This window comes from Fukomys damarensis, unplaced genomic scaffold (genome assembly GCF_012274545.1).
Source record: "Fukomys damarensis isolate Sample0158 unplaced genomic scaffold, DMR_v1.0_HiC HiC_scaffold_8, whole genome shotgun sequence".
NCBI classification, from domain to species: domain Eukaryota; kingdom Metazoa; phylum Chordata; class Mammalia; order Rodentia; family Bathyergidae; genus Fukomys; species Fukomys damarensis.
The window spans coordinates 5,618,462-5,630,189 of NW_022900920.1; the positions used below are offsets into that span (position 1 = coordinate 5,618,462).

An 11,728-nucleotide genomic window follows, 5' to 3' on the forward strand; every position below is an offset into this window, starting at 1 on the left:
GGCCGGGCTGGGAGCAAGGGTCCCATCCAGGCGGCAGCCCCGCCCATCCCTGTCCGTCCCGCCTTCTCGGGCAGCGAAGCCAACCGACTCGCAGGCCAGCGCAGCACTCGCCGCCAGGATTGGAGAGCGGCTCATGAAAGCGGAACCACCTTTTTATAGGATACAGGGGGCGAGGGCACCGCTGACCCCCGGTAGAAGTTAGGCAATCTGCTCCTCTGTCCTGCGCGTCCCTCCGGGCCAGCCTGCGCCCGCTTTCCCACGCATGGCACCGGCCCCGTTGGCCATGAACCCCACTGGGCTCAGGTCACGCAGCAAGGACCGCACCGGGTCTGCCCCGTTGCCCTTCAGCGTTGAGTCACTGCTGGAGGCAGAGCCTGGGTCGGGCTTGGAGCCCGCAGAGCTGGGGGGGGAAAGGCCGCGGGCTGACACGGAGCCCGGATCCTGGTTTCCGCCAGCTGCCCGCGCGTGTCCTCCACGTAAGTGCCGAGCCTCGCCTCCCTGGCCCCCGAGAAGGGCCCACCTTGCCCGGGATCAGAAGACCGTAACTTAGGAAGTAACTAGCCAGAAACGGTGCCAGCTTGAGGGCAAGAGGAAAAAACACTGCCACCACCTCCATTTTCACAGAGCTTCTAGGTCTGAGAGGCTCCCGGGTCCCACGCAATTAAGTGTGTTGGCGCCTGCCCACCTGGAGCGTTCTCAAGATAGTTGACATTTGCTTCTCGCTTTTTTCTGGAAGATAGAGTCCTGTGCACCCTGAGGTGCGGAGCAGCGGATTTAGGGAGCAGAGCCCGATCCAGGACGGTCCACCCTTCTCCCACCGCCTCCGCGGCCCTTGCTTCGCTGACCCTAGTGGTCTTTGGGCAGTCACAGAGCGCGAACTAGCACCAACAGCCGACCTTTGCGGGGGCCGGGCAGTATTGAAACGGGGCGTACTGCCGGGTTTTGAGCGCCCACTTCGTGTTTCTCTTTTCTCTCAGGTGCCCTCAGCCCTTCACCCTGCACCCTCCGAAAACACAAGAACAACCGCAAGCCGCGGACGCCATTCACCACGGCGCAGCTACTGGCGCTGGAGCGCAAGTTCCACCAGAAGCAGTACTTGCCCGTCGCTGAGCGGGCCGAGTTTTCCAGCAGCTTGAGCCTCACCGAGACGCAGGTCAAGATCTGGTTTCAGAACCGCCGAGCCAAGGCCAAGCGGCTGCAGGAGGCCGAGCTGGAGAAGTTGAAGCTGGCAGCCAAGCCGCTGGTGCCCTCTTTCTCCCTGCCCTTCCCTCTGGGCGCCCCGCTGCACGGAGCTGCGGTGAGCGCTCTGCCGCCAGTGCCCCAGCTCCTCGCGGTCCCGGCCGCCTCCTGTGGCTTGTACTACCTGTCTTAGGGCGAGGGTCTGGAGTCGGGCTGGGAGCGGTGCTGGTGCGTGAGTTCCGTGAGTTCTTGTTCCGTGAGTTCCACACGGAACTGTGCAGCCAGAGCAGTCACAGGCCTGAGCTTCAGCCGGTCCGCAGACCAGTCTTGCTCATTCCAGAGGTGCTGCTCCGGGCAACTGCTGGAGCATGGATGTCACTTTTGGGTGTTTGTTGTTGTTTCTTTTTCTTTGTTAACCTGCTAATGTGATGTTGTATTTGATTCTTGAAGTCTATTGGTGGTTTTCTTAGATTTTAAATTTTTCTTAAAATTGTGATCGTACCAAACTTTTTCTGAAAGGCAATGAAAAGAGCTTCATACAGTGGCCTGGAGTAAGTCAAAACAGATCCTCCTACTTCTTACAAGGCTAACAACAAAGTACTTTGAAGTTTGCTCAAGGGACCTGCTGCAGCTCTGATGCCGAGCTCCCTCCAGGTGCCAATGTACATACAGAAGGATCTACAGGCCGTTTTTTAGCAGCAGCCAGAAACGAATTCCAGAACAAGCAATTAAAATAATTTGATGCCAAGACTGCTAGAAAGAAACACGGTTTTCGTCGTGGCTAGATTTTTTTACTTCTAGGCTAAGTGGAAACTTTAAAAAAAGATTTTAAAAGCATAGACTGTCCTGGGAGTCCAAGGCTGGGTGGGGGAGGCAGCGAGGGGCAGAGGCCGAGGGCTCTGAGGGGTTTAGAGACAGTTTCCTGTGAGGCGCTCCTTAGTACCGCAGCGTGGGGCAGGGATAGGGGCAGCGGGCCATCAGCACCGAGCTCGCGCCCTCTGCCGGCACAAATAAGAAAAAAATCGCCTCTGGTGCCCTGCGCTTTGCACCCAGGAGGAGGCCTTGATTTTGCATGAGTCCAAAGGCTTCGCTCTAACTTGGTCCCAGCCAGGAACACGCTGGTGATCCTTCTGCTTTCACTGGATTGAGCTCTTTTATGAATGGGACGCCTCTGGCTTTACCTGAGAAAGGAAAATACTGTACTCTATGCGATCTCACCTATGCTGAGGAGCTGCCCCTATGGGGCATTCACTCTCCACACAGTACTGAGAACATTTAGGGTGCCAGTCCCTGAGATGCAAAAGAAAAAAAGCAACTCTCATTCTCCCTGTTATTTCAAGAGCAATCTGGAGACTTAAGGATAAAGTGTGCTGTGAGTTCATACGAGTTCCCTTCAGGGCAACAGTAGCTGCCCTGGTTAAGTCCTTCCTCCCTTCCCAACTCCTACCTTCCAGCTGGACAGGAGGAACTGGACCAGGAAGGATGCTAGCTGTGTGGGCAAGAGGACCAGGAGGAATTGCACACGCTCCCACAGGACTCAGGTTGATGGCACTGGGCTGGGGTCCTCCTGGCTGGCAGGAGGGAAGGGTCCTGCTGTACAATACTCAACAGGCTGCTGTGTGTGACCATACCACAAGAAAACAACAGCAGACACACAGACTTCCCTGAATTCTTCTGCTCTGGTTAAAAACACCTGAAGGAATTGCCTGTTGATGTTCATCAGACATTCTCCCTGCATCTCTGGGAAAACAGAAACTCTTGGGTTTTGTTTTTTGTTTTTTGGTACCGGGGATCTAACTTGGGTTTTTTAAATGAAATAATGGAAGGGAAAGCACCTATCCCTTTCAGATGTTTGCCAGTGTGTGTTGGAGCCTGAGTTGTTACACTTGATCTTAGCCAGAAGGCCAAAAAGTGATGGAACCTGAATTGTTAAAGCCAATGTCAGCTACCTTTCTCAGGTGGACAGACTTACTCTTGGTCTGTAAATTCTACAATGAAAAAGAGCTTGGGGTGAAGGGAGACTGGAGCCTCAGCACCAACCAACACCTCCTATGACCCTCACTCATCAGGCACACATGCTGCTTTTTAAGATCTGTGCAATTTAGATTCTGTTCTCAAATCTGAGGTTCCTGCAAGACATTGGGTAAGTCAGGATCTAGTGTTATGGTTCAGTCATGGTGTTCAGTTTTGTTTTGTTTTGTGGTGTGATGTGTGTGTGTGTGTGTGTGTGTGTGTGTGTGTGTGTGTGTACTGTAAAATGAACTGAGCTACATCCCCAGTCCACTTTTAATTTTGATACAGTCCCTAACCTGTTCAGGCCAGTTTCAAACTGGTTATCTTCCTGTGTCGGCCTCTCAGAAGCACCTGTTTATTCGTCATGATTTTTGAGGTAATTCTGAAACCAACGAACATAGGAGGAAAATGAGTGTTCAGTGCCTTTCCAATGGAGCAGAAGTCTGCATATGCAGCCTTGCTGCCTGGTAGCTTGTCTTTATCCATACCCTGAGTGCTGGTTGAGGGCATTTAATAAATGACCCCATAGGGCCTTAGAGTGAAGAATGACAGATACCTCAGGGCTGACACCAAATCTGCTGAATTAAGTGTGGAACTTGCCAGTTTGTCTTTCTGTAACTTTCTCTGACCCAAAATGTATTGGGAGGCTCTCCCCAGATGTCCTCATTGAGCCTGATGCCCTGACCTCCAGGAGAAGCCCAGCTCTGAGAGATCTAGAGGGTGGGATGTGCATGTGCCTGCACATCATGCCAACAGCACTTGTTACTGCCCAAGTAGTATTTGCTTTCAGGTGAATTTTTAAGAGAGACTTTTTTTGAAGAGATGGTTATTTCATCAGCCTTCTTAAAGGACTTGTTCCCTATAATCTCTGGCTAGGCCTCCGACAGTATGCCCCAGCTGGCCACCTCTTGAATTTAGCCATTCATTGACAAGTCAGAAGTCTATGAAGGCCAGAGGTGGCCCAGAGCCAGGAAATGATGCACCATCATGACCCTGCAGGGAAACTGGGAGTCTCTGCCTCCCCCTCCATCTTATGGATGGATACTCTGAGCCCCAGATTTCTGGTCCTCAGTCTGTGTCCTTTCAGCTAGTCAATCTGGGCCTCCCTCTGCTGGTGAACTTGGAGTCACTGCCCTGCCCTTGGAAGTTTGTGATCCGGGTGAGAGCACACTTGACAAGGTGGCCAGATGACCATTAGGGAAGACTGTGCTCCTTGTGGGTGCAGGGCTGCATGGTCCAAGGGTGAATAGTGGGCAAGTGTTGGGATGGTATGGACATCTCACTAGAAGAATGATCCAAGCCCAGGAAACAGCCCCAAAGCTCCTGAGATCAGGGTCACATCTGAAGAGAGTGAAGGCAGAGGCAGACTCACATAATTGATGGATGGGGCTGGATTATCTGGGTACTGTTCTGGCACAAGGTCAGCCCACAGAGCTCCTGACAACTGCCTGGAATAGCCCTCATCCTTTCTGGGTATGTTGGAGCTGTTCTGCCACCCACCTCTGGTGTGAACACCAGGCCATGATGTGTGTGTGGACCATTCAGAGGGTAGGCACCCAGTCAGCCCTGCTTATGGTATTTTGGAGGAAGGGATTCATGAAATCTCACCAGCAGACCTGGCATCATCCTAAAGATCTAGAGGGTAAAGAGATTTTTGAAAAGTTGACCAGATCTTAACCTCAGCAGTGGTACTGTGGTGTCCACTGCCCCCGCCATTACATGTGATTTTACACACAATGAAGTATGCACACTTCTGTGCATACTTCCTATCAATAAACTTTAAAGGTAAAAGAATAGGCATTTGAGAGCAATATCTTTTCTGAAATTCAATCCAACTTACTTTAATAACACTAGCCAGATGCTGAGGAAAGGGAAATGTTCTCTCTTGATCTTCTTTGTGACCCCGCCATGCCTCTCCAGTCCCCAGCATGATGCATGCCCTCAGGAATCATTTCTGAATAAATGGACTGCACTGTCTTCCTGGTGCAATAATAAATAAGGCTACCTAGGTGATCTGAAGCTCCAGTACTTTCATTTCCCAACACTGAGGCAGGAGGTTCACTATGAGTTCGAGACTAGCCTGGGCTACATAGTGAGTTCCAGGGCAGTCTCAACTACATAGTGAGACCCTGTCTCAAAAAACCAAAAAAAAACCAAAAAAAAAACATACAGAATTTTTGGTATTTCTGATGGTTTATATTACATGCTATATTAAGAAAAAAATTATTCAGTGAATTAAGCAGGTGTAGTCAGTGATAATAAAATGCTAAATTTCAGAGAAGGTAAGATGAGGAAAAGGAATGCCTTAGCACTCGTGAGTTGTACTTAAACACTGAACAGCTACATTATTCCTTTAAACATTCATGAGGTATTATTTTTTCCAGGTTGTACTTTGAAAATTTTTCAGAATGAGGAATGATTTCTACCTTCAACACGCACTGGTTTTTGCACACAGGTGGTGCAGGTTGCCCTGGAGGCAGTCCTAGGCCCCTGCAGGTAACAGAACTCCCCACTCCTATCTTACTTAGAAGCCCTTTTGGACCATGGTGGACAGGCTGAAGCTACACAGCATGGTGCACCTCCTACTTCTTTTCCTCAGTAGGCTGCTAGAGCCTCTGGCATGAGCATGGACAGAAGCACCTTGGAGAGGATTCATCTTTGTCTCATTTTGGTTTTTAAATTATATGCTTTCAGCAAAAGCAAGGTATTTGCAGTGGGTTTTTCTGGGCACATTTTCCAATTTTTAAAGGATCTTTTCTGTGACTGGTTACTAAAAAGTTTATCATGAATTAAATTTTTTGTTTCTTGGGACTGAGGATTGAACTCAGGACCTTGCTCTTGCCAGGCAGGTGCAGCAACACTGAGTTAAATCCCTGACTAATGCTGGGTTTTATTGAATTCTTTTTCTACATATACTGAGATCATTAAATAATTTTCATCTTTGATCTGTTGTTGGGAAATTATAGTAAGTTTTCCAGTGTTAAGTAAATTGCAATTCCCTAGAATAAATCCATTTTCAGGTATGAGGCAAAAAATAAAAAGACATGGGTGTGGTGACACACATGTATGATTCCAGCACTTAGGAGGCTGAGGCAGGAGGATTGCTGTGAGTTTGAGACCAGCCTGGGCTGCATAGAGAGTTCAAAGCCAGCCTGAACTGCATAGTGAGAATCTGTATCAAAAAATAAAAAATAAAATAAAAAGATAATAAAGGATGGATTGACAATATCACTGTTTAAAACTTAGGTACCAAAAAACATAAAAATATTAAGTTTAGCAGCAACCTGCAAAAACAACAGTTTCATCTTCCTCTTTGGTGAAAGAGGGAGGACTGCAGCAGTCAGGAGTTGTGGTGAGGAGACAGTGTCCACCTGGATGGTGGCCTGAAACAGCCCTAAATGCAAAGAGCAAGGGTGCTCTTGAGCTCCTCAGCAGCATAGCCAGTGACACACTTGCCCTTCAGGTTATGAAGGGTGCAGTTTGCAGTGAGCACTGGCCTGTTTCCTAATGCTGTAGAGAGGTCTGGTGACCTTGGTCTCCACAGGTCACTTTCAGGAGAGGTCACTCTGTTTCTGCAGAGACAATGACTGCTCCCTCCTTCATGTCTGTGGACTTGAGTCACAGCTCTGTCAAAAGTTCTGCGAGAGTAAACGGTGTGTGCCATGCATCCCTTAGATGCAGCCTGGTGACAAGATATGAACTTCTCATCCAAGTTTGGATCTTGCTCCTGGTACTATCCATGCCTCAGCCTGCCTCAGCCTTGTTTCCCTTTTGTTATGGAAAATTCCAGCACATAATCTCTCTCTCTCTCTCTCTCTCTCTCTCTCTCTCTCTCTCTCTCTCTCACACACACACACACACAGGGTGTGGGCATGGATTGTAAACTTCCACGCCTCTGCTCCCATCCTCAGCAACTGTCAGCTCAGAGATGATCCAGTTTCTTCTGAACCCAAAACAACAAGTATTTCCTTCACAAATGCTTCAAGATGTATCTGTTTAAAAAGATGATTTTAAAAAGCATAACAAGAATATGATATTGGTACTTATCTTTCATATTGTTAGAAATGCAGCAGCACTGAGGTTTCCATGCAATTCACCCTTTTTAAGTCTGTAATTCAGTGCTTTTTAGTGTGTTCGCAGACATGTACAACCATCACTACAGTTAATTTTAGGACATCATTTCATCACCTCAGGAAGAAGTCTGCACTAAGCTATCAAAAATATACTTTTGGGCTGGGGATTTAGCTCAGTGGTGCCGCTGCCTGCCTCACAAGCGCAAGGTCCTGAGTTCAATCCCCAGTACCAAAGAAAAAAGAAAAAAGAAAAAAAAAAAGTGAGAATCTACTTTCAGTGTAGGTAGATTTTGTAGATTTCATTGTTTTGGACATTTTGTGGAAATTGAGTCATATAGTAAAATGTGTGTGTGTGTGAGAGAGAGAGATTTTATTCACTTAAAGTAATGTTTTCAATGCTCATCTTCCTTTATATGGGTGTAAAACATTTGTTTATTCATCAGTTAATGGACATTTAAGTTATTTCCATGTTTTGGGCATTGCGAACAATGCTACTATGAACATATGGTACAAGTTTTTGTGTGGGTTTCCATCTTCATTGCTCTTGGGTGCATACCTGGGACTGGGGTTGCTGGGTCATATGGCAACTGTGTCTACTGCAGTATTGTTTCCCTAATCAGCTGCACTGTTTTACATTCCCTCTAGCAGGGTATAAGTTTTTCTTTTTTCACATCCCTGTCAAAAATTATCTGGTGGGACTGGGGATTCAGCTCAGTGGTTCTGCGGCCTGCCTGGCAAGCACAAGGTCCTGAGTTCAACCCCTGGTACCAAACATAAATAAATAAATAAATATTTAAAAAATTATCTGGTGTTTTGTGGGCATAAAGTCTCATTGTGATTTTAATTTGTACTTTCCTGATGACAAATGATGCTGAGTATCATTCCATGTGCTTACTGGCTATATATCCTCTTTGGAGAAATATCTATTAAAGTCCTTTGCTCATTTTTAAATTGTGTTAATTGTTTTTTGTGTTAATTTGTAGATTCTTTATATATTCTGGATATTAAACCCTCATCAGATATATGACTTGCAAATATTTTCTTCCATTCTGTGGGTTCTCTTTTCACTTCCTTGATGGTGTCCTTTGAAGCACAAACTATTTTAATTTTCATGAAGTCCAATTTACCTGGTTTTTCTCTTTTTTTTTTTTTTTTTTTTTTTTTTTTTTTTTTTTTGTACCAGGTATCGAATTCGGGTCCTTGTGCTTGTGAGGCAGGCGGTAGAACCACTGACCTAAATCCCCGGCCTTTTCTCACTTTTTTGCTCATACTCTGGTATCATGTCTAAGAATCTTTTGTCAGATCAAAGGTCACAAACATTTATTCCCATGTTTTCTTCTAAGTATTTTATAGTTTATTTTAACTCTTCAACTTCTTTGAAATATGTTTTATAGTTTTCAAGGTATAAGTTTTGTACTTCTTTTGTTAAATTTATTCCTAAGTGTTTTATTCATTTTGATTGTATTGCAAATGAAATTATTTTCTTAATTCTGTTTTTGGATTGTTCATTATAAGTGATAGAAATACACTGATTTTGCATGTTGAGTTTTGTGTCCATGTTGAATTTTTGCTGAATTCATTTATTCTAATCCATTTTTCAGTGGATTTCTTAGAATTTTCTATATATAAGATCATGCCATCTATGAATAGACATAATTTTACTACCTTTCCCAGTCAGATGTTGTTTCTTTCTCATTCAGCATCGCCATGGCTACAACCTCTAATACAATATTGAACAAAAATAGATAGAACAGATTTCCTTGTCTTGCTCCTGATCTCAGGGGTAAAGAAAAAAGAGTCTTTCACCATTAAGTATTCTGTCAGCTGTGGACATTTTATAGATGCCCACTGTCCGATCAAGGAATCTCCCATCTATCCACACTTTGTTGAGCATTTTTATCATGAAAAGGTGCTGGATTTAGTTGGATGATTGCATAATTTTTATTCTATTGTTATATTACACTGATGCTTAAACATTTAATCAGCCTTGCTTCCTGGAATGAATTTCACTTAGTTATGGTATAATACTTCCTTTTACCTATTGCTGGGTTAGTGTATTATTCTTTTTGTATGTTGCTACATTTGGTTTTCTAATGTTTTGTTGTGAATTCTTGTGTCCATATCCATAAGATATCAGACTATGCTATGTTTTGCTTCTGATATCTTTGCATGGTATCTGTCGTATCACAGTAGTGCTGTCCTTACAAAATGAGGAAGTATTTTTTTCTCTCCTATTTTTTGAAGAGTTTTTGAAAATTGATACTGTTCAAGTACTTGATAGAATTCAGTAGTGAAACTATTTGGTCCTGAACCTTATTTTCTGGAGAGTTTGTCTTATGTCTAATTTAGCCTCTTTTTGTGTTGCGGGTCTATTCAGATGGTCTATTTCTTCTTGGGTCAGTTTTGGCAATCTTTTTGGATTGTTCTTTCATACCCTTGCCCTTTTCTTATTCCCTGCATTACTGGAGATTGAAGCCACCTGCCTCCAAAGCAAGTGCTGAACCACTAAGCTATATCTCCAGCCCTTTTTTATTTTGAGACAAGGTCTCACAAAGTTGCCCACACTAGCTTCAAACCTATTATCCTCCTATCCCAGCTTTCCTAGTAGCTAGTATTACAGGATTACTGGCATAGTTCTTTCCTGTAAAGTAGCTGGCTGCAGTTTGGTCATTATCTCAAGGTCTTGCCAATCTGTAGTCACCACTCTTACCTTTTTCTTCAAAGCACCCTTGGGCTCAAACTTCACATTTTGTTGCAAATGAAGTGGGCTCCTGTGGCAATCTATTTTCCTGAGGTGTTTCTCACCCCCAAGCAAAATCTCTGAATCAGTGCTCAGGAGCTGAGGGTGAGAAAGGAAAGCTTTCTTTTGGATGACACTGTGCTTCAGGAGCTCCATGGAAGAGGGAGCCATAGCCTAATGCTCTCTCAGCTTGCCTCTTCTGAGAGGGACCCAGCACCCATGACCTCACCTTGACTGAGTAGTGGCAGAAGGGAATCTTTGCTCTCAGTTATACCCACTCTGTGCTCAGCTTCAGCAGCAGGGCCCTGGGGCAGGATGAGGAGAGTGAAGTGTTGCCCCTGCAGGGAGAAAGCCCTCTATTGGGGCAAGAAGGAGCCTGTGCTCTTGGCCACAAGGTCGGATGGAGCGTGCCTCTGAGCTTCCCATTCCAATGTCATTCTCTTGCCTCTCTTACTGAATTTTCACAGATGTTCTTGAATAGATGTTTATTTGCCTTTTCCCCTTGTTTGCTATTGTTGTCTTAAAATATTGTTCCCACTTTCACTAGGGAATGGGGTAGTGAATCATCTCACACTGTCATCTGGAAGATGATTCTCAGGTAGACTTGGTTTAGCTCATTTTCCTTCCAGTTTGTTTATTTGCATCTAGACCCTATAAAATCCACATATCATGGTAAGTTGACACGTCAGCTCCCAGTGGGTTTTGTCCCTCTCCCTTGTTGGAGCGATTGGGTTGTTTTACCTGGAGTTTCCCACACTCTGGTTTTGCTGCCTGCATTCCTGGCTGTCAGTTAATGTGCCGTCCATCTGGAAGGGAGACCAGCTTGCTGTGCCTCTGAGCTGTACCCTGGTATGCTCACAGTGCAAACTGACAGCGCCTCCAATCAACTGCTCAGAATCTCTCCCACTTCCTGCGCACACCGTCTCTTTTAGCATGTAGGGCCTGACCATTTTTGACCACCCTTTCACACAAAACTGGAAATGTGGGAGATTTACATCCCATCATAATTGATAAATGCCTTATCTCTTGGTATAATTAAGACATGTCCTGTAAAGTCCCTTGGCTGCTCCCAATGATGTCCACCTCATTAATGCTCCGTGGACAAATTTTCCCCTTTTTGCTTCCCTCTCCCCAGCCTTTCCCTAAACATGAACTACTCTCATACAAGCCCTTATCTCAGGCTCTGCTTTGGAAGGACTAAACAAAGACAATCAGATTCAGCCGTAGCACATCTACTCAGTAGGTTGTATGAACTTCCATCAAGAAACATCTTATGTCTAGTTTGCTTTTTTTGTTATTAGCAGCTACTGACATCAAGGGTAGGGAAAATTCTTGATTTTTCTTCAATTTACCAGTTTTCTGAATTATGAGTTAATTCCTGAAAACCTCCCCAATGTAGTCACTAAAAACACTTTTTTTTTGGTACCGGGGTTTGAACTCAGGTCCTTGCACTTGCAAGGCAAGCAGCAGGACCACTGAGAGAAATCCCTGGCCTCTAAAATGTTTTTTTTTCCTTTTTATTGAGGTTATTGGTACAATCTAGGTATACAATACAATTACATTCAATAGTCACTAAACACTTTTTTTTTGGTACCGGGGTTTGAACTCAGGTCCTTGCACTTGCAAGGCAAGCAGCAGGACCACTGAGAGAAATCCCTGGCCTCTAAAATGTTTTTTTTTCCTTTTTATTGAGGTTATTGGTACAAAATAGGTGTTCAATATA

At 45.1% G+C, this 11,728-nt stretch overlaps 1 protein-coding gene across 3 annotated transcripts in view; it reads left to right on the plus strand.

Annotated features, from left to right (window-relative positions):
- The first annotated feature begins 126 nt into the window (after positions 1 to 126).
- Positions 127 to 11,728, plus strand: part of Ventx (VENT homeobox) — a 17,577-nt gene continuing 5,975 nt past the window's right edge. Inside the window, exons 1-3 of one of the 3 annotated variants that reach the window (XR_004516276.1) lie at positions 127 to 476; positions 978 to 3,322; positions 5,577 to 5,914. Coding sequence is in view for 1 of the 3 variants with exons in the window: in XM_010620112.3 (XP_010618414.1) it covers positions 263 to 476; positions 978 to 1,372 (609 nt within the window). In the remaining 2 variants the exon portion in view is untranslated. Of the gene's footprint in view, positions 477 to 977; positions 3,377 to 5,576; positions 5,915 to 11,728 lie in introns of those variants that run through there. The other 2 variants (XR_004516277.1, XM_010620112.3) reach the window with 2 other exon arrangements.